Genomic DNA, 22,917 nt, shown 5'->3' on the forward strand with positions numbered 1-22,917 from the left:
CTCTTGGGAGCAAGGCCAATGTGTAAAGTTAGAATACAACACATCAGACTTGCAAGGAGAAGGACAATACAGGTGCTCATACTTAATGTGACCGCTCGGCTCTGCGCACAGCTCACACTTTATGAAAGGAGCCTGAGCTTTTAAGTAATTTCATCATTTCCTAGAGACATACACTCTCATCAAATAACATTCGCCAACATCTCCACTCAAGTAGTATCGTGACAATCAAGAATACCAAAAAAAATGAGTGAAGTGGATCACTTCTGTAATCATATATACTCAGAAGGCTGAGATCTGACATTCACAGTTTGAAGCCAGCCTGGGCAGGAAAGTTCATGAGACTTTTATCTCCAATTAAGCACCAAAAAAAAGCCAGAAGTGGAGCTGTGTCTCAGGTGGTAGAGTGAAAAAGCTTAGGGAAATCACCCAGGCCCCAAGTTCAAGCCCCAGAACTAACATACACACAAGGGAAAGAATACAAAAAGTCTTGTTTTCAAACTCACATTTAAGTAGAAAAACTGTTTGTTTTCTTTTTGCCAGTCCTGGAGCTTAGGATTCAGGGCCTGAGCACTGTCCTTGGCTTCTTTTTGCTCAAGGCTGGCACTCTACCTTGAGCCATAGTGCCACTTCCGGCTTTTTCTGTTTATGTGGTGCTGAGGAATCGAACACAGGGCTTCATGCATGCAAGGCAAGCACTCTACCACTAGGCCACATTCCCAGCCAGAAAAACAGCAAAATGCTTCTTAAAAAATACTGTAACTCTGGAAACCCTCCAACTTATCTTCAGTGTGTGTGATTTCACTAAACTACCAGAGACAGCAAGTTCTAGAATCTAAATCTGGCTAGTTTCTACATCTATAAAACTACCTTAGTTTATTTTGTTTTGTTTTGTGGTACAGAGATTAAACCAGAGGTCTCAAAATTGTTAGGAAGGTGCTCTAACCACTCAAGCCACATTCCAAGTCCTTTTTGCTTTAGGTGGTTTTTCAGAGTCTCATGCATTTTGCCTGGGCTGGCTTTGAACCATGATCCTCCCACTGTACTACAGATCCGCATACATATGGTTTTACAGGTGTGTACAACTACAACCAGCTTAACTTTGTTAATATGGATTCTGGCTAACTTTTTGCCTACATTGACTTCATGGTGCAAGCACGCACCATCATACCCAGCTATATCACCTTAATATTTTGAACTTCATCAGATCTGAAAAAAAGGAGATTAGAGGGATGACTCAGCCTATAGACCACTGAGCAAAATGAGCGAAAGTGGCAGGTACTGATGTGGAGTCCCCATCTTGGACCTGAAAGAAAATATTTTGAACTTCGCATCCTTAGGATGTGGGGTTCTCTTACCACTTAATTTTACTCGACCTTTTCTCTGGAAAATGTACAAGCTTGTATAAAGCACATTGAAGAATCCTAGGGTATAAATGCTAAACAACCCAACAAATTGATTTATAAAAATAGAAATTCCAGTGGCTTCTTGGCAACACAGCTGTCCATCAAAAGCCAAATGATCACTAAGTATACATGCTTGTGCAAAAACAATGCAGCTCTCTAAATTGACACACATCCACAGAATGGATGACAAACAGAAAAAAACACTTGACCAAATCCAACAGCTTTTATGATAAAAACTCTTAATTAGGTATAACAAGTATACACCTCACAACAATCAAGGTCATGTGACACAACCACACCTATGTGACACATCCACAACTAACATCATGGGCAATGGTATAAAGTGGAAGGCTTTTCCTCTAAGATTAGGAAAAAGGATGTTTATACTTGCCATTTTTATTCATCCTAATATGGGAAGTCCTACCTTGAATAACTTGGCAAAAGAAAGAAGGAAAAGCAGGTATGGTGGCACATCTCTGTAATCTCCACACTTGGGAACTGAGGAGGCAGGAAGATCTCAAGTTCAAGGCCAGCCTGGTCTACATAGTGAGATCCTGTCTCAAAAATTAGAAAGGCAGGGCTGGGAATGTGGCTTAGTGGTAGAGTGCTTGCCTAGCATGCATGAAACCCTGGGTTCGATTCCTCAGCACCACATAAGCAGAAAAAGCCAGAAGTGGTGTTATGGCTCAAGTGGTAGAGTGCTAGCCTTGAGCAAAAAGAAGCCAGGGACAGTGCTCAGGCTCTGAGTCCAAGGCCCAGGACTGGCAAAAAAAAAAAAAAAATTAGAAAGTCATTATACTGTTCCTGTCTGCAAATAACATATTCTTTTGTTTTGTTTTGTTTTTGCCAGTCATGGAGCTTAAACTCAGGGCCTGAGCACTGTCCCTGGCTTCTTTTTGCTCAAGGCTAGCACTCTACCGTTTGAACCACAGTGCCACTTCTGGCTTTTTCCATATAGGTGGTGCTGAGGAATCCAGCCCAGGGCTTCACATATATGAGGCAAGCACTCTACCACCAGGCCATATTCTCAGCCCCGTAAATGACATATTCTTATAAAAGGAAGGCTTAAAGACTCTAAAAGCCGTTAAAATAAACAAATTCAATAAAGCTGGAGAATACAAAAAACATCAACATACAAAAGCTACTTACTTTGACAATGAACTATCTAAAAAAAGAAACAATCCCATTCATGATAGCTACAAAAAAAAACAAAATAGGAAGAATCAATTCTACCAAGGAGGTTATAGGTCTGCAAGATGACAGCCACAGACACTGGTAAACAAACTGAGGCAGACACAGATCCATGGAGAATGATCCATACATAGAGCCTGAAAGATTGCTGTGCTAGGAAAAGGTCCACATCCAAAAACATTCAACAGATGCAATATATAATCCTTAGCAAAAGTCTGAAGACTGGGTGCTCAGGCCCTGAGCATGTGCAAAGGCCTGGCTTCAATCCCTAACACTGCAAGAAAAGAGACATAGAGGGAAGGGAGGGGAGGGAAAGGTAGGAGACAGGAAGAAAGAAGAATTACTCAACCACAAAAAACCTGAATAAAGGAAGCAACCTTTAAAAAATTATTATTATAAAGGTGATTTACAGAGGGGTTACAATCACATAAGTCAAGTAATCAGTACATTTCTTTTTGGACAAATAAACAAAGCAATCTTGAAAAATAAAAGCAATGCAGGTGTCAAGTGTGGTAGCACAAACCTGAAATTTCATAATCGCAGGAATCTGAGACTGGGGTAAGAGTATCATGAGTTGAAGGCCAGGCTGGTCTACATAGCAGCCACCCTATCTTAGGGGAAAAAAAAATAATAATCTACTGGAAGCCTCATACTTCCTCATTTTAAAATATACTACAAAGCTACAGTAATCAAAATCAGTATGGTGCTGGCACATATATATATATATGTGTGTATATATATATACATATATATATATATATGCCAATGAAACTGAACAGAGCCCAGAAATAAACCCATTACAGACAATTGCTTTTTAACCAAGAGGCCAAGGACATACAATGGGGAAAAGACAGTCTCCACGCAAACTAGACTGAGGTACTAAATGTGAGATGTGAAAGGGTGAATGCATTAGAAGAAAACACAGAAGACAGCTCCATGGCACTAGTCTAGGCAATGATTTTTTGGCTATTACTACAAAAGAAAAGTCAACAACAGAAACTGGCAAAGCTGGGATCAGAGCCTCACATCTGTAATCCTAGCCAGTCAGGATGCTGAGACCTCGGGGATTGTGGCTGAAAGCCAGCATGGCAGCAAAGTCTTAAGAGACTACTTCCAATTAATCACCAAAAATGCCGGGCTGGGGAACGGGGATATGGCCTAGTGGCAAGAGTGCTTGCCTCGTACACATGAAGTTCAATTCCCCAGCACCACATATATAGAAAATGGCAGAAGTGGAGCTGTGGCTCAAGTGGCAGATAATGAAGAGACAACCTATAGAATGGGAGAAAATATTTGCAAACCATATTTCTGATGAGGAATACAGAATATAAAAGCAACTCAACAGCAAGAGAATAACCTGAGTAAAAAAACTGAGCAAAGGACCTGAATAGACTTAGTATCTCAAAAGAAGCCAGAACCACATACATGTACATGGCCAACAGGTACATGAGAAAGCACTCAACATCACTAATCATCAGAGCAATGCAAAGTCAAACCACAATGAGGTACCACCTCACACCTGCACACCTATTAGAATGGCTACTATCAGAGAAAGGTGAGAGTGACAGAGGGCATGTGGAGAAAGGGAACTCAGGCACTGTTAGTAGAAATACCTTTTAGCGAAGTCACTATGGAAAGCTGTAAGGTTTCTCCTAACATGAAAAATAAAACTATCACCAAAAAATAGAGAACTTCTATATGAAGATTGGATTGTTGATATATGCACATAATGGAATTCTACTAAGCCTGAATAAAGAATGAAATCCTGCTATTTGTGACAATGTGTATAAAGCCAGGAGGCATTATGTTGTGTGAAATAAACACAAAAAGACAGTTTCCACATGATCTCACTTACATGTGGAATCTAAAAAGGCTGAACTCCTAGAGGCGGAGAGGGAAGAGTGGTTGGCTGGGTGGTGCTAGTAGTCAGGAAGATACTGATGAAAGAATACAAAATGTCAGCAAAGAGGAGTAAGCACAGAGGTCTAGCATACAACAGTGTCTACAATGAATAATAATGAACCATATACTTGAATAGATTTAAGTGTTCTCAGCACAAGAAAATCTGAGATAATACATATAGCAATGGGCCAGTCCACAAGTATGCATACTTCAAAATACTATACAGTACACAATAAAACGATGTAACATTTGCCAATTGGAAAAGTAAAATGAATTTTTTTTATTTTTTATTTTTTTTTTTTGCCAGTCCTGGGGTTGGGACTCGGGGCCTGAGCACTGTCCCTGGCTACTTTTTTTTTTTTTTTCAAGTAAAAAGATGGGGGGCTGGGAACATGGCCTAGTGGCAAGAGTGCTTGACTCGTATACATGAAGCCCTGGGTTTGATTCCCCAGTACCACATATATAGAAAATGGCCAGAAGTGGTGCTGTGACTCAAGTGGCAGAGTGCTAACCTTGAGCAAAAAGAAGCCAGGGACAGTGCTCAGGCCCTGAGTCCAAAGCCCAGGACTGGCAAAAAAAAAAAAAATCCTCCAAGTAAAAAGTATACTGACCGGCCAGGGCCACAGCCCAGACACGGGAGCTAGGACTGCGCACCCCGGGCCACACTCGGGGTCGGGTTATAAAGGCAAACACTACATGGTCAAGCTTGCCACATGCAGGTAGCCAATGAGGTTACAACACTTACAGAGCATGCCAGATCACTCTCAGGTGGCCAATGGAGTTACAGCTTGCCTCATAGCAACTGTTTGAACCAACCTATCACTTTAGTTAGGCTTGGCGCATGGATTTGGCGGGGCTCACATGATGCAGGTTTGCTCAAGGCTACCACTCTAGCTCTAAAGCCACAGCGCCACTTCTGGCTTTTTCTATATATGTGGTGCTGGGGAATCGAACCCAAGGCTTCATGTATGCAAGGCAAGCACTCTACCACTAGGCCACATTCCCAGCCCATAAAATGAATTTTAAAAAAAAACAGCACAGACCCTTGCTTTCTCTGGGTATGGCCAAAGCCACCAAAGTCAGAAATGGGACTGGAGGCCCAATGTACTCTTCCTGGCTCTGTATATGCAGGTCAGGAACCCCAGGCCTGCACACAATGAAGTGAGGCTGAGATGCTATCTCCTAGTTTTCCATGCCACGGGCATCTGCCCATGAGACAGTGACATGAGACTCATGACACTGCTCTGCAAGTCCCTTGGCGGGTCTCAGTTCTCACACAGTGCAATGCTCACTGAGTGCAATGATGGTGTTTAAAGGATATTCTGAACTACCTACCTAAAACATGACTTCACCATGCTGTCCCTGGACTGACCCTCGGCTGCCACCATAACAACAATGTGAACTGTGAACACAATATCCACCCAGGACTGTCAGCCATCACTCAGGCTGCAGGGAGGAGAGAGCTCTTGAGTCACATAAAGACCAAGTGGCCATGTAGAGCAGAATCTTTAAGGTCAGCTTACCTTCTCCCTTCTGTCTTCCCTCCTCCCTTCCTCCTTCCTCCCTCTTTCTTTCTGTGAAGTTGTTATGTGAAGTCTAATTCTATAAAATGGAGCTTCCTATGCTTTAGTCACACTTATGAAAATCTGTAATAACAGCTTACCTGTGCACACCTTCCCAGCTCTCTCCTGTCCAGATACTGAAATATATTGATCGCCAATTCGTAAGGCAGTTGGATGTCAAAGAAGGGCACATCATCCATTTCATTCTGAGGAGAAAAAAAAAGCAATCAGCCAACAGTTCCAAGATATGAAAACAACTCCTTTCAGGTCCTTTAAATTACAAGTGTTGGGGCTGGGAATGTGGCTTAATGGTAGAGTGCTTGCCTAGCATGCATGAAGCCCTGGTTTTGATTCTTCAGTACCACATACACACAAAAAGCTAGAAATGGCGCTGTGGCTCAAGTGGTAGCGTGCTAGCCTTGAGCACAGAGAAGGACAGACCACAGACCGAGTTCAAGCAGCAGGACTCACACACACACACAAAAAATACAAGTGCTATCCTTAGGTGGTGACAAGCGAGGGTCTCACCCCTAGAAGAAGTATTCTCTACTTTGCCAACTTGCCAGCCTCTCTCAATTCTCTGACTTGTCCTCCTCACATTCACCTGTGAGCTCCACAGGACCATTTCCCACAGAGTTCAGTAAAGGAGTAGCAAATGTCCTGGGGTGCTTCCCGGGAAAGAGGTCTGGGAAAAGCCTCTCCCCTTCACAACCAGCCAAGAAAGTGAGCCTGGAGATAGGGGGGCAGGGAGTCCCTCTCCCCAGGGCTGTTGCCCTGGTCACTAAAGCATTTGTTTTCATGGGGAAAGGAGAAGGCAGTGGCATGCCCAAGAAGTAAACAGGTGGCCGCTGTTCTGGATAGCGAACGCTTTCTTTCTGGATGCTCTAGGGGCTTACGCAGGTCCACCCTGGTGAGGCAGCTCAAACAAAGCTGCTCTTCTCCTGTGACATTCATCCGTGCAGAGCTGGGAAGCAATCAGAGATGAGGTAACGGGCTTTCATGGACAGAGAAGGCTGCCGTGCCAATCCAGTAGCACAAAGGAACACAAGTGTGCCACAGCAAATGGCCAAGTGTGCACATGTGACCCTCTACCTTTCCCAGGTTCACCCACCAAAGGTTGCTGGTTGCACTTCTGCTAAGTGAGAGAAAGCTGTGCTCTAACCCGACAGAACCTGCTGAATAAAATTCAATTTTAGTAAGCTCTGGCTTACATCAGAAGCTTATTGTTGCAGCAAATTGTTAATTCACCACTCAAAACAGTTTGTAACAGTTGTATGCATTTTGAGGCTACAGTCTCAATCAGAAGAGTCTCCGCATTATGAGGAGTGTGAGGTCTGACTTGGACCCTTCCAAGCAAGACTCAGGGGAAGGACTGTTTGGGAATCAGGTTTCTGTTCATCTAGGAGTCTCCGGGATAACAGAATCTGAAGCAGAAGAAAATATGGTGTTCAACTGCAAAAACAAAGTAGAGTGAGCATGAGGGTCAAAAACGCTCCCGGAGGTGGGGTGGGAGGTGGGGGGAAGGAGGGGTTGGTGGGGGAGACTAAGACCCGGCCCTGTGGGCACAGAAGGAACAGAATGTTACATCAGGACAGTGATGTTAGCCATACAGAAAAAACAGGAAAAGATCTGCAAGGGTAATTGGAAGGCACAGGGGTCCATGCCTAGAAAAACAATGGGAAGCCATTGATCTGATGTCAAGCCTGGTCTCCACCCACAACAGGCTGTCTTCCTGCATCCAGCATCAGTACACTGGAGGGTGCCTAGCAAGTTAGGGACAGCACACACGGGATGGGGAGACTACCGATAGAGCCCTAGACACGTTCCCACCCGCTCTTTTGGATAACTGTCACTATGATGAAGTGGAAAGGCTGACTTTCCCCACTTGGTAACGGAACAAGATAAATGTTGTTCTCCTCACGTGACCAAAGCAGAAAGAGTCCACACTCATGCTGCATTCTCTTTTAGGCACTCACCTGGATCTGCCTTCTTCAGGCGGTCCCTCCTAGGACACAATGAATTGGGTTGTAGACTTAATGTGACTTACAATCAACAAGAGATTACCTCTGGTTTATTCCGGGGCAGAAAACTCACCCTGCTGCTGGCAGCCTATTCTCCATCCTCCTCCTGGTGACCAGTGCCTCCAGCTCTGTCCAACCCTGTGCGTGCGTGCGTGTGCGTGTGCGTGTGCGTGTGTGTGTGTGTGCGCACGGGCATGCCTGCCTGACTTCCGTGTAGTCCTTGATCTAACTGCCATCATCTCCTGGTACAGCATGAAGCAAAGATTCCAAATGCCAAACCCAGACCTGGCACCTTACTGTCCCAGGCACCTTACCAGCCCAGCCACCAGGCTAAGTAATCTGATCTCCTTCATCTGTCAGCAGACACAGTATAACCACCCTAGAAAATGGGTATATTACTAACATAAATGTCTTGACACTGGCTCAAATTCTAGTTCTCTGTCCTTTCTTGGTGATGCGTGTCCTTGGAGATTTCAGATGTCCAGGGCCCTACCCAGACCTTCTGTCTCAAAACCCCAAGGCAGGCTTCAGAATCTCTGCCTCATGGGTTCCTCTCACACATTAAAATCCGAGAACCACAACCCTAAATCTTGAGTAGATAGAAAACACACAAAAGGGTCATGTTACTTTGTTAATTTAAGGTCAGCGAATACTAAATTTTCCCAAAGTCCACTGGACTTACTCCAAGAATGCTGAGTGAAATTGCAAAGAGATCCGTCCCCAGGGAGGCAGATTTGCACTCCTATGTGCTAATGTAAGCCTAATTCTGTAAATGGATTGGGCTTGTGCCTCACTGCGAGAAATTTAATCTGTCTTCTTTGTTTAACAGAAGAAGGGATAATTACTCAGAGCCAAATCAGTACAAAGTGAAGAAACTGACTTGAAGGTTTTGTTTCCAACTGTTTATCTCCAGGGCCAGCAAGGCTAAAGGCTCTCAGTGCGCTCTGAGAGAGCAGACCAGTCAGGTAAGACAATCTGCAGCCAGGTTCCTTCTCCTCCTGAGATGAAGAGGACACTGCTTTCTGCTCTCTCTAGTTATCTCAGCTGACCCAGCACAAAAGCCGAGCAGAGCAGCATACACTATCTCTGCCAGAACCATCCACAGCTCCACTTTCACCTGTGTCTTCAAGAAGACAATAAACTGGCTGGGGGGACAAGGTGTGCAACACTCGTAAAATAAGCTCCCATTTTGCCTGAAAATATGTATTCTACACACACACACAAGGAAAACAGGAAGGCCACAAGTATACCACATATAAACCTGGGGGGGGGACCTGAGCTGAGGTTGGGGGGGCACGCCTTCTGTCCTCTCCGGTCTTCTCAGTCTCCTGTTTCTTACAGTAAGCATGCCGTTCATTTCTTAAATAAGATACTTTGGTGCAAAGCACTATCTGAAGTCAGGTCAATCCCTGTGCTGGGGGAGGGGAGGTGCTGTTAGCAAATGTATAAGAAATGGCCCCTACATTTAAAGAGCTCAATCTTTTACAGAGATAAGTCATCCTGTATAAAACAGAATAAATACCAGAGACTACAAGGAGCAGTATAGATAGTCCCCTAAGGCATTCCACAGTTCATTAGTAAGGCAGCTATTTAGAACCTGGAAATCATGTCTCCAAAGAAACAATGTTATAAAGAGAGGTTAAGCTCCTGAGCAGTCCACAAAAAGCCCATTTATCTCTTAATGCTGAACCTAATCCCTATGCCTGGCTATGAGGAAGAACAAAGGTATTCAATAATTATTCCTATGACATGACTGGACAAGCCCAGTGCCCTGCACAGGGAGATACACAGCAAATGTCTATAGGATTTGATGGATCTTTTTTTGCTTTCTGTTTTTGTGTTGGTCCTGCCTGGGGCTTAAACTCAGGGCCTGGGCTCTGTCCCAGAGCTTTTGTGTTCAAGGCTAGCCTCTGCCACTTAAGCTACAGCTCCTACTTTCAGCTTTTTTGGTGCCTATTCAGAGTTACGAATCTCACAGATACTCCTACCTGGGCTGGCTTTGAACCATGATCCTCATATCTCAGCCTCCCTAGTATCTAGGATAACAGGCATGTAATCCACCAGCACCTGAATGAATCCTTTTTTTAAAAAAAATGAACAAATAAAAACAAGTTAGAGGTTTCCAACCTTGAGATTCATTCTCATTCACTACCTACTGGCCTTGTTAACCTTAAGAACTCTAGCATAGGGAAGAAAATACACACCAACAAAATAAGTGAGGCTATAGGAATCCCAAGAGGATGCATGTGGCAGTAAAGGAAGGCCTTGTGACGCTTTCAAGCCCCTTTTTAGTCTAGACTGAGATCATAGCTGTAGGACACATCAAGGTAGAAGGGAAGGGAAGTAGGCCCCCGTCAGAAGCTTCATGTCACAGAGTAGTAGTACACATGGTGTGGATTTGTTTGGCCAAAAATCCAAACAAAGCCAGGTGCCAGTGGGTCAAGTTTGTAATCCTAGCCACTCAGGAGACTGAAATCTGGAGGATCACAGTTTGAAGTCAGCCCAGTTAGAAAAGCCCATGAGAAATCTCCAGAATAACCAGCAAACTATAAGGCTGAAGGTATGGCTCAAGTGCTAGAGTTACCATCCGAGTAAGTGTGAAGATTACATTTAATCCCAGTACCACCCCTACAAAATAAATCCCAAACAAGCAGTACAAAATGGCAATACCTGGGGGAAGGCGAGGGAAAAATGAGTGAGTGGGTAACAAATTAAATAAGAAATGTACTCACTGCCTTACATATTAAACTGTAACCCCTCTGTACTTCACAATAAAGAAAAAATGTAACTTAAAAAAATGGCAATACCTATATCCCAGAACTTGGGAGACTGAGATTAAAGGATCAAAAGTTTAGTGTTCAAGGCCAGCCTGAGATACATAGTGGATCCTAGGCCAGCCTGGGTTACACAGCAACATCCTAGCTCAAACAAAAACACTCCTCCCAACAATCCCACATGAGCACTGGCTACTTAATTTATGAGGCATAGTGTGGAACAGAAATGTGGGTTCTCTTGGTTGGAAATGATCAAGAATTTTAAGACAACACAGCATTAAAGCAAGCACAGGGTCCTTCTGAGCACAAGGGCTGTATGACCTCAAAAGCATGTGACTACAGGCCACTGGCCATGGCCACACACCTTGCATCCCCTCCCCTCCATCCCTTGTCATCTGCAAGCTTGCTCCCTTACCTCCCCTAGGTCTTCCATGAAATGGGACTTTCCCAGAAAGGCTTTGTAGGAAAGCATTGCTTAACATAGCTGCCCTCCACATCCTTTTTCCAGAGGACTTACTAACTAGCAATTGTTTATCCTCCCACTGGCTTCCTCTTTCCCATGACAAAAGAACTTGCTTTGTTCTGTCTTGTTCACTGCTGTATTCTCAGAGCCTACGACAGTGTCTGGCAGAAGTACCGTGAAATGCACGCACAGTTCAAGCAGCAGAACCTCCCAGTAAAGACTGCCCTGCATGACAATCTGTTGTGATCCACAGATCACCCCTAGATGCACTCAAGAAGAAGCAACGTGAAAACTGAGTGACCCTGAGAATATGAACGTTCTAGTGTAGGAGAGAAATATGGACTGGAGGAATGGGGGAGGTTAACATAAACAAAGGAGAGCTGAGAGGAAGCAAACTCATTCAGCTAAGCCACCGCATGAGCTCACATCACCAGGAGTGAATTATCAGCAACAGACCTGGCTCTACCAACTCCAGAATTCAGATTCATAACAGGGCTATCCTGCCTCGGTGTCATTCTTTTAGTTTTTAAGAAAAAAATCAATAAATAGGAGGCTGTCTGAGGACTGTGTCCACTATGTTTACTGCTGATTCCTCAGCTCTGTAAACTGAATGAAGAGGAGTGGGCTAGATACAAATCCAGTATCAATCAGTAATAGGCTCAAAACTGGTCATAGGACCCAGCCTGAACCAGTAAGTTCTCAGGCTCTGGACTTGAGCTGTACAGAACTGAGCACACAGGCTGTGCTTTTTTCCCTGGTACTGCTAAACTGACAGGAAGACCATAGTTGATAGTGGCCACGTTATCCTCAAGAGGGGACAATCTGTGGTGACCATCATCAATTAAGCGAAATAGGGCTCAGAGGAGGCTCCCAGAAAGAGCAGCAGCACCCCAGACACTCAGTTACATAGTGTGAAACATCCTGGCTTGAGTTTTTTTTTTAAGGCCAGTTTAAATTGGGCACTTGCTGCTTTGCAGCTTAGATTCAATTCACTACACAAATAAAAACGGGAACAAGCCCCATATTAAAGAAACTTGGGGGATCTGCCATCTCCAAGGAGCCTGGGTTTAAGGAGAGAGGGATAAAAGAGGAGGCACAAAATGCCAGTTTAGGTACCTGCCTCTCCCATCACGAGCAGGGAACTTCTAGTGCTGCCATGAAAAGCCTCTTCAGACCGAGCCCAGGAAGAGGCAGCTGTGGGTCCACATGTCAGCTGTGCACCCTAGCAAAGCTCTGACCTTCACCTGGAAGGTGCCAGCTGGGCATGCTGATGTTCAGCTGCCCAGCAAAAGGCAACTCAACTCTAAAAAATAACTAAAACAAGAAGGTTTGGGGGCATGGCCTAAGTAGTAGTGCTTCTGCCTAGCAAGCACGAGGATAAACAAAAACAACAAACCAAACCAGTAAGAAAAAAAGTCTAAGGAACTTGCAACAGGATACCCACACTACTGCATGGAAACAAGCAGTGGCTGTGGACAGCCCAGCCATGTATGTATTTCCCATCTTATTACTATCCTCCATTCACTTGTCTTAAATCATCTCAGCTGGGTATCGTTTTATTTATGGTAAAGACTCCACCTTCTCAAATTACTATCAAAAGTGAGAGGCCGGTGCAACACGCTCTTTGGAAAACAGCCGACCAAGCCTGCTATCTGTATCACCTTTGACCTAGCAACTCTGCTTGTAGGTGAATGCCCCAGGGAAAAAAAAAGTGTCTCCAAAGATGTGTGAAACAGCCAGGTGCCAGTGCCTCATGCCCAGAATCCTAACTACTCAGGTATAAGGTCCTCACCTTAGGAAGGCTCCATGTAGCCGCCCCCCCACCTGTGTAAATCTCCACTCAGCTACCTGGGTAACCAGCATACCTGGAGGCAATTACCTCCCCCTTCCCTGAGGTCACATCCTAATCCACCTGGCCACACCTCCCCACCCCTGCCCTAGATAAGGCATCTTAGCACCCAATTTTTCTTTTCAATAATATTTTTTCCTTCTTATTACTGTCCAGCCCCGGCCTCAGGAGACCTTTTGGAGACTTCATCTAAGGACCTACCACCAAGGGACAACTGCTGCTTGCTGCCTCCTCCCAGGTGGGCCACATTTCCGCCTTTTACCCCTAATGCCGATGCCCCTTGCCAGCAGGAAGTAGACAGAGAGTCCGCATCCTTTTTCATAATTAAAAGAGAACTTTATTTTGCTGAGCTGCTGGCCTGTGGCCAAGTCCAAGGCCCATGAGTGCGTGCTGGGCAAGAGTCACACCCACCCACCCAATGGCTTATCTAGGGCAGGGGTGGGGAGGTGTGGCCAGATGGTGGATGTGACCTCAGGGAAGGGGAAGGTAACTGCCTCCAGGTATGCTGGTTACCTGGGTAGCTGGATAGAGACTTAAACAGGAAGGGGGGGGGGCTGATCTGCATGGAGCCCTCCCAGGGGAGGACCTTACATCTGGATGCTGAGATCTGAGGACTACAGTTCAAAGCCAGCCTAAGTAGGAAAGTCTGTAGGACTCTTTCTCCAATTAATCACAGATAAAACTGGAAATGGAGCTGTGGCTCAAGTAGTGGAGTACTACTCTTGAGCAAAAGGAGTTAAGGACAGCACCTAGGCCCAGAGTTCAAGCCCTAGGACCAGCAAAAAAAAAAATCTGTGAAATGCTGTGGAGGTTGGAGGTTTGGCTCAAGTGGTAGAGTATCAGCCAATGAGCAAAAGTGTCCAATCAAGAGTTTGAATCCATCTTGATTAAAGAAAAAGACTAAGAAATGCTCACAGCAGAACTGTTCCCAGTAGCTGCAAACTGTTTACCTACAACCTGGCTATCAGTAACATCTATCAATAGCAGTATGAATAAATACAATGTAGTGTATTTCCTGGAGATGAATCTCACACTGCTCTACACAGAAATTCACAGCTCATGGGCTGTAATCCTAACTCCTCAGGAGGCAGAGATCTGAGGATGAAGTTCAAGCCTGAGCCTGCAGACAAATCTGACTCTGATCTCCAATTAATCAGCAAAAATATGGTTTAAAACCAAAGGTGTGTCTCAAGTGGTAGAGCACCTCAGTAAGTATATGAGGCCTTATAATCAAGCCACTTTATTTATTTATTTTTTATTTTTTTTTGCCAGTCCTGGTGCTTGGACTCAGGACCTGAACACTGTCCCTGGCTGCTTTTTGCTCAAGGATAGCACTCTGCCACTTGAGCCACAGCGCCACTTCTGGCCTTTTCTATATATTTGGTGCTGAGGAATTGAACCCAAGGCTTCTTACCACTAGGCCATATTCCCAGCTTACCACTAGGCCATATTCCCAGCCCCCTCAAGCACAAGTTTAAAAACAAAACATCAATCTGGAAAAGTTGCCCCACAAACCACTAGATGATGAGCTCGGACAGAAAGGACAGGACATGCAATACTTCTCTACTTCACTCATTTATGTCACCTGTCTGATCCTTGTGAACTGTGGGGTTCCCCACACTAACATAGAAATCCTAGCTTTATCAATAAACATTACCATCATTGCTCAGATGAGAGATACTGGGTAGGTTTGTTATCAGTGCCTTAAAAACCAAGCTACTGGGCTGGGAATGTGGCTTGGTGGTAGAGTGCTCGCCTAAGATGCATAAAGCCCTAGGTTCTATTCCTCAGCACCACATACCCAGAAAAAGCTGGTAGTAGGTGCTGTGGCTCAAGTGGTAGAGTTCTAGCCTTGAGCAAAAAGAAGCCAGGTACAGTGCTCAGGCCCTGAGTTCAAGCCCCAGGACTGGCAAAAAAAAAAAAAAAGGCTACTTTCACAATGCTCAGCTACCAAGAGGGGGGAAATGACCATTAGGGAGGGTTGCTGGGGAAACTTAAGATGTGTCTAAGCCCTTAAAACAGCACCAAGGCAACAGCAAGTGAGCACATAGTGAATTACTAATGCTTTATTTACAGCAGTGTGATTGATGAGGGGTAAGCATGTTTAAAAGTGGAGGTGCCTCATCTGAGGGAAGCTGGGAGGAGGGCAAAGAATGAGTAGAAAGTGGGTTGGAAAAAAAAATACAGTAGAGGGGGCCCAACAGCTGCAATGGACATTGATGAAAGCAAACTAAGCAACTCGGGGGGGGAGGGGGGAAGATAGAAATGAGAGAAAAAGAACACATAACACTAAGCAAAAGGAAAAAAATGTACATATCACCCAACCTGGAAGGAACTGTTTTATTGTTAATATTCAGAGTTAATAAGCATTGTAGACTAGAATGACTAGGTTCATCATTGGGAAGGTTAAAAAAAATGATGAAAGCAAGGGAGGGGGAAGACGAGAAAAATGAGGAAGTGGGTAACAAATATGACAAGAAATGTGTTCACATTCACGGAGCTGGGAATGTGGCTTATTGGTAAAGTGCTTCCCTTGCATACATGAAGCTCTGGGTTCGATTCCTCAACACCACATATATATTAAAAAAAAAAAGCCAGAAGTGGTGTTGTGGCTCCAGTGGTAGAGTGCTAGCCTTGAGCAAAAAGAAGCCAGGGGCAGTGCTCAGGCCCTGAGTTCAAGGCCCAGGACTGGCAAAAAAAAAAAAAAAGAATTGCATTTGCCACCTTAAGTATGTAACTGTAACCCCTCTGTACATCACCTTGACAATTTTTTTTTCTTTTTTTTAAGTAGAGGTTCCTGAAGATGGGTTGTTGCTCATGGTAAACTTGAAGTCAAGGATGTAGTAGCTCTCAAAGACACACCCCCCTCCAGGAGGTGGGCTTTCCCTAACCACAAATGAAAATAGATTCTGATGTCTCCCAGCTCTTCCCACGTGCAGGTCCCAACCTTTTTTTTATGTCACAAGACTTATACCACTATTTTCTCTCTGGGCTTTGCAAATCAGGACTTAAGGTCTTGAATAAAGTACATAATAGAGAACTTATCTCAGAAAGCCTGAGGAGGTCATTCATCAGGCTTGGAACCCCCCTCTCCTGGCAACTGTCTCAGCAGTTTTGTATTTCAACAAAGCTCAAGTAAGGCCAACTCAAGATTCACCTAGGGCTGGGGATATGGCCTAGTGGCAAGAGAGCTTGCCTCGTATACATGAGGCCCTGGGTTCGATTCCCCAGCACCACATATACAGAAAATGGCCAGAAGTGGCGCTGTGTCTCAAGTGGCAGAGTGCTATCCTTGAGCAAAAGGAAGCCAGGGACAGTGCTCAGGCCCTGAGTCCAAGGCCCAGGACTGGCCAAAAAAAAAAAAGATTCACCTGGTTAAAGAAAGAGTTCAAAACACATTAATCTGCCTAGGCACAGTGGCTCTTAAACGTAATTCCAACTATTCAGTAGATGGAGATCAAGAAGACTGTACTTCAAACTACTTGGGAGGCTGACATCAGGAGGATCAAAGTTTTAGTCCTGGTTAAAAACAATAATAGTTCGACTCCATTTCAGAGAAGCAACTGGGCATGGTGGTATACGCCTGTCATCCCAACTAGAATAAAATAAGGTCACATTCTAGGTGTACACTCAAGAAAAAAAAAAAGAAAAACTCTTTCTCAAAATGACCAGTGCAAGGCTCAGCAGTAGAACACGTGCCTAGCAAGCAAAAAGCCCTGGATTCAAACCCCAGTACTACTAAAAAAAAAAAAAGAAAGAAAAAAATTCCAATCCTCTCAGCCAGGTAATCTTGAGCAAATCACAGAAAACATCTTCTTTGTAAGGACAGAATAAAACCTAACTCACTGGACTGGTATACAAGAGTCAAGGCACAACACAAGGCCAGAAACACAGTTAAGACCACAAAGTTGGTTTAGGCTGGCCACCCGTCACTCAACTTTTGTAATACTAGAGGCTGAGATCTAGAGAATCATAGCTCAAAGCCAGCTCAGCAGAAAAGTCCCAAATCTCTATCTCCAGAATAACCAGCAAAAAGCCAGGTTAGAAGCTGGATGCTGGTAGCTCATATCTGTAATACTCACTGCTCAGGAGGCTGAGATCTAAGGATAGTGGTTTGATGCTTGTCTGAGTGGGAAAATCTGTGAGACTCATCTCCAAGTAACCTCAAAAAAGAAAAGTCTGGATGTGGAGCTGTGGCTCACATGGTCGAGTGCCAGCCTTGGGTGAAAATTCTAACCGACAGTACAGAGGACCCTCATTCAAGTCCCAATACTGGCAGGCACTTTGGTGTGCACGCACGCACGCGCACACACACACACACACACACACAAAGCCAGGCAGGAGGGGTATGGCTCAAATGGTAGAGAGTCAGCAGACACCACAGAAAGTATGTGGTCCTGAATTCAAATCCCAGGACCACATAAAAAATAAATAAAATAGCAGGCACCGGTGGCTCATGGCTGTAATGAGGCTAAGATTTGAGGATGGCGCGTCAAAGCCAGCCAAGGCAGAAAAGTCCCGGTGAGATACTTATCTCTAATAAACTACTCAAAAAAGCTGGAAGCGGTGCCGTGGCTCAAGAGGTAAAGTGCTAGCCTTGAGCACAAGGAGGCTCAAACCCCAGGACTGGCATGCATGCATGCATGCATGCATGCATGCATGCATAAATAAATAAATAAATAAATCCCAAACCTACAAACTGCATAAATTAGCCATTATTCCCTGAAGCAAATTTCTCTAACTTTTTCTCAAAGATTGAGTCCAAACCAGAAAGTTCTGAAGTTTTTTCTTTGAGCTTAACTTGAGCAGAATCATGAAAGCCTACAGTCATTTCCCAATTCTTCACCTGGGAGCCATGGATTGGAGGAACAGGTGGTCTTAACTCCCCAAGCTTGGGGAGAGGGCCTCCAGCTTCCCATCCCTGCCATAAAAGATGAAAACCCCTATACTAAAGATAGTTGCCTAACAAATATTCCCCCTTATTTTTCTTATTTTCATTTTTAATACATTCAGAATTAGGAAAATTAAAACAACCCAAACAATCTACCCAGAAAAGTGAAACTTAATTCCTTCCTCTTCGTTTCCTGGGGCATCCTTTTCGAAGTCTATGTCTGTCCAGAACAGGATTTCTCCAACTCCTACTTATTGACGTTCCAGAACAATTTTTGGTGGGTCTGTCCTGTGCGCTGTAGAATCCTGGCGAATATCGCTCTACTCACTGAATGAATGCCCAGTTAGCACGCGCACAAGCCTGCATTGCAACACCCCCAAAATGAGCGCGAACATTGCTAACACTGGGGAGGGGAGAGGTGCAAAGAGGCACCCTTTGCACGCACACACAGACTTTCCAGAAAAAGTGACTTTCCCACTCATTGGCGGGTTCGCCCCACAGGCGAAGGGGGGGGGGGGGGGGCCGAGCCAAAGCAGATGCCTGCGGCCACTCACCAGGTCACGGATGAGCTGGTCCACCAGCTGCTCCCCGCCCCCTGGGGCCTCGCGAACCGGAGGGGAGCGCGAACGGCTGGCCGCGTCCTGCCTGTCGCCCCGGCTAATTCTTGTCGCCGGGGGCCGCCCTGCTCCCTCCAGGAGACCCTGGGCCAGGGCCAGGTACCCTGAGGCCTGCTCGCCGCGCCCGGGGGCCACCTCAGGCCGCCGCGGACGCCGCTCGGCAGCTTCGGGCCGCCGCCGCCTCCTCAGCGCCTGGGCCTGCGCCAGCTCCTCCTGCCAGCGCCGACGGAACTCTTCCAAACTGTGGTCGTCCATCGTCGTCGCTCCCGGCCCTGCGTGTCCGCCTCAACCCCGCCAGGTGCCACGGGACCGTCCCACCGCAGGAAGTGTCCGCCGCGGCCGGAAACCGCCTGAGGCGCTGCTTCCAGGTTCCGGGCGGCCGGCCACGCCCCCTAGTGCAGCCCGAGCCGCAGCCACTCCTGGCCACGCCCCCTCGCGCTGCCTGAGACGAAGCCCCTCCCTGGCCACGCCCCTTCGCGCCCCCCTTCGCGCCCCGCCCCTCAGCCTTTTTAAAAAAAAATTATTTCTTTATTCTTATTTATTTTTGTGAGATAGCCTGTTAACATTTACCATCGTTTGCCCGTCTACTGATGAACGTTGAGGTTGAGTAATTTTTCTTCATTCAACGAACTGGCATCAAACCACTACTATAATGCAAGCATTGAGAGTTTAGCATTTAAGTCTGCAAAAAAAAATAAATTTTACATGCAAGTGAGAGGGGAGACAGTAAGCAAATGAATGCAAAAGTTTGAATCTGTGGGAGGTGTTAAACAAATAAAAGTAAAGCCAGATAAAAAGTGATTGTGGCAGCCGGGAGTGGGGTTGATTAGTGATTAAAGACAAGTATAAGGCCTCTCTAAGGAGCTGTCATGTATAAACTATGAACTTAGGTAGCCATGGAAGATCAGGAGAAATTTCCAGAAGGAACCACAAGTCCAAAGGCAGTAAGGTGAAAAAGAATGTACCTGTAATCCTAACTACTCAGGAGCCTGAGACCTGAAAATCAAGGTTCAAAGACAGCATGCAAAGGCAAGTTCATGAGACTCTTATCTCCAACTAGTCACCAAAAATCCAGAAGTAGAGATGTGACACAAGTGGTAGAGTGCCAACCTTGAGTAAAAAAGGTAAGAAACAGCACCCAGGACCTGTGTTCAAGACCCAGTATTGGGAAGAAAAAAGATGACTTAAGGAAATGGAAAAACTAATTTCCATGCTGATTTGCTCATTATACATTGTATGCATGTATTGAATTTTTACACTGTACCATAATTGTATCATTGCCATGTGCCATTTTTTTTTTTAAGAAAAATGTGGCTGGGCACCAACAGCTCATGCCTGTAATCCTAGCTACTCAAGAGCTTTGCTCCTACTTCCCTGTCCCTAAACCAACTCTACTTTGTCTCTCCTCACTGAGTCTGTGCCCTCCCTCCCTTTAGCTCTCAGCTCAAACATGAAGTCTTCTGACAGGCCACCCCTGACTTCTCTATGTAAGTAATGCATCTACACACCACATTCTCTGTCATGGAAATAGAACTTACTTGAACTTAATAGAACTTACTTTATCTATTATTTACTTGTTTGTGTGTCTCCTCTACTAGAACACATGGTCGGTGAGAGCGAAGGCCATATTTTGTTCATCTTTGTATTCCCAGTTCCTCACACAGAGCCTGGTTTCTAAGATGTGCTCAGTAATTCTTTGTTGATTGGCTGGGCTGGATGGATGGATGGATGGATGAGTTGGTGGATGGATGGAGAGATGGATGGGTGGGCAGACAGATGGACGGATGGACAGCTGGACAAATGGATGGATGCGTTAATGATAGGGCTCAGAGCATAGGTATTCAGACATCCATTTCTATATTCAGTAGATGCTTGGTAAATATTTGTGTTGTTGCTAAGGCTACATGTAATAAAGACATTCTCATCTCGTTCACACATAAACACACACACACACACACAAAGAAGAAGAGAGAAAGATGAATTCGATGCTCTAAAAAGGAAGAGCCATTACAGGCAAGAACTTTGATTTATTTCACTTTGCAATCAGCTGAAGAGATGAGTCTTCTTTCTTGTTTAATAGAAATAATCACTGGGGGCTCTTGGGTGTGCTAAGCAGTTTGGAATTCTAATTATAGATGACACACACGGCAAGAAAAATAGAAAATCGAACATTTTCACCAATAACTTGGGATTTCTGTGGGTTCTGAATAGCAGCAAAGTACCTGTATCAGCTCAGAATTTGCTCAAGGCCCTTTATAGGTTGTTAAGAGGGTGGGGTCAGAAAGGCTGTAACGCACCTGAGTTCTTTAAAAACCTGCCAGCATCCTGAGTCTTAATGTCCATTCATCGCAGGAACCTACAAGGTAATGTGTGTAAGATCTGATGCTACAGCCGGATCCTGGTGGCTCAAGCCTATCATCCTAGCTACTCAGTAGGCTGAGATCTGAGGATCTCGGTTCAAAGTCAGCCTGGGCAGGAAAGTCTATGAGACTCTTATCTCCAATTTACCTCCAGAAAACTGAAAGTGGAGATGTGTTTCAAAGCAGAAAAGCTCAGGGACAGGCCTCAGCCCTGAGTTCAAGCTCCATGACCTACCAAAAAAAAAAAAAAAATCTGATACTAGGCCACATCTGCAGCCTACTGTCCTCAGGTGGCCCTTCTTTGGTTTCCAAACTCTTGCCAACTCAGCCTTCACTGACCGACAGGATCGTAACTATTTACGTTTGGAGGCCATATCATCTGGTACAAATGTCTAACCCTGCTGTTGTAAAAGATCTGGAAGATACATCAATGAGTAGGTATAGGAGTGTTTCAATAAAACTTTGTCTGCAAAAAGTAAACAAATTCTCAAAGAGGATCTATAGACAGCAAATAAACACAAGAAAAGATGGTCAATGTCTTCACACATTGGTTAGACAAAAGCAAATTAAAAACAGAGATGAGCTTGGTGCCAGTAGGGCGGCTCATGCCTGTCATCTGAGCTACACAGGAGGCTGAGAGCTGAGGATCCCAGTCCAAAGCCTGCCCAGGCAGGAAAATCTGTGAAACTCTTATCTCCATTTAACCAGAAAAAGCCAGAAGTAGAACTGTATATCAAGGGGTATAGTGCTATCCTTGAATGAAAAAAGTAAGGGAAAGTGCCCAGGCCTGAGTTCAAGCCTCAGAACTGTCAGAGATATAGAGAGATAGAGATAGAGAGAGGGAGAGGGAGAGGGAGAGAGAGAGAGAGAGAGAGAGAGAGAGATGAGGAAAGGGAGAGGGAAAAGGAGAGAGGGAGAAGGAGAGGGGGAGAGAGGGAGGAAGGAAAGAAAGGAGGGAAGGAAGGGAGAAGAAGAAAAGGCAAAGGAAGGAAGGAAAACAAAGAAAGAAAATAAAAACACCATGAGATGGGCCTAAGTACCTATAAAAATGGCTAAAATAGAAACTGGTGACATCAAATGCTGGAGAGGAAGGGGAAACCGGGTCCCTCACACATTGTGCGTGGGAACCTAAAGCAGTTCAGCTACTCGGAAACCAGTTTGGCAGTGTCTTAGAAAATGAAACAAGCGATTACCATATGACCTAACCATCGTATTCCTAGGCATTTATCCCAGAAAAGTGAAAACTTATGTTCACACAAAACCCTGTAAACAAATGTTCATAGTAGTTTTCATTTCTCATAGCCCCAAACTGGAATCAACCCAGATATTCTTCAATGGATGAAACTTTCAACAAACGATGGTACATCCAGATCATAGACTCTGTAGCTAGCTCTACTCTAAGTAAAAGGAACCTACACACACACACACACACACACACACACACACACACACACTCCAGTCAGGGAAACCTGAATAAGACCAGTGAGCTGTAAAACATTATCCTGGTGGGCTGGGGATATGGCCTAGTGGCAAGAGTGCTTGCCTCGTATACGAGGCCCTGGGTTCGATTCCCCACACCACATATATACAGAAAACAGCCAGAAGTGGCGCTGTGGCTCAAGTGGCAGAGTGCTAGCCTTGAGCAAAAAGAAGCCAGGGACAGTGCTCAGGCCCTGAGTCCAAGGCCCAGGACTGGCAAAAAAAAAAAACAAAACAAAAAAACATTATCCTGGCAATGATGTTATTCTATAAGAATCTACTGGTCTTATTCGGGTTTCCGTGACAGGTGGGTGTATGTGTGTGTGCGTGCGTGTGCATGCACATGCGCATGCCAACATTGGGACTTGAACTCAGGGTTTCATGCTTTCACTGGGTTTTTCTGTT

General features: G+C 45.0%; 1 protein-coding gene across 2 annotated transcripts in view; it reads right to left on the reverse strand.

Moving 5' to 3' along the window:
* Fbxw8 (F-box and WD repeat domain containing 8) overlaps positions 1 to 19,000 on the reverse strand; it is an 87,025-nt gene extending 68,025 nt beyond the window's left edge. For both annotated transcript variants that reach the window (XM_048342882.1, XM_048342883.1), the window contains exons 1-2: positions 18,611 to 19,000; positions 6,160 to 6,264 (exon numbers count right to left, since the gene is read on the reverse strand). In XM_048342882.1, coding sequence (XP_048198839.1) covers positions 6,160 to 6,264; positions 18,611 to 18,928 — 423 coding nt within the window. In that variant the 5' untranslated portion in view covers positions 18,929 to 19,000. The remainder of the gene's footprint in view (positions 1 to 6,159; positions 6,265 to 18,610) is intronic.
* Positions 19,001 to 22,917: the final 3,917 nt, after the last annotated feature.

Source organism: Perognathus longimembris, chromosome 3 (assembly GCF_023159225.1).
Source record: "Perognathus longimembris pacificus isolate PPM17 chromosome 3, ASM2315922v1, whole genome shotgun sequence".
Lineage (NCBI taxonomy): Eukaryota > Metazoa > Chordata > Mammalia > Rodentia > Heteromyidae > Perognathus > Perognathus longimembris.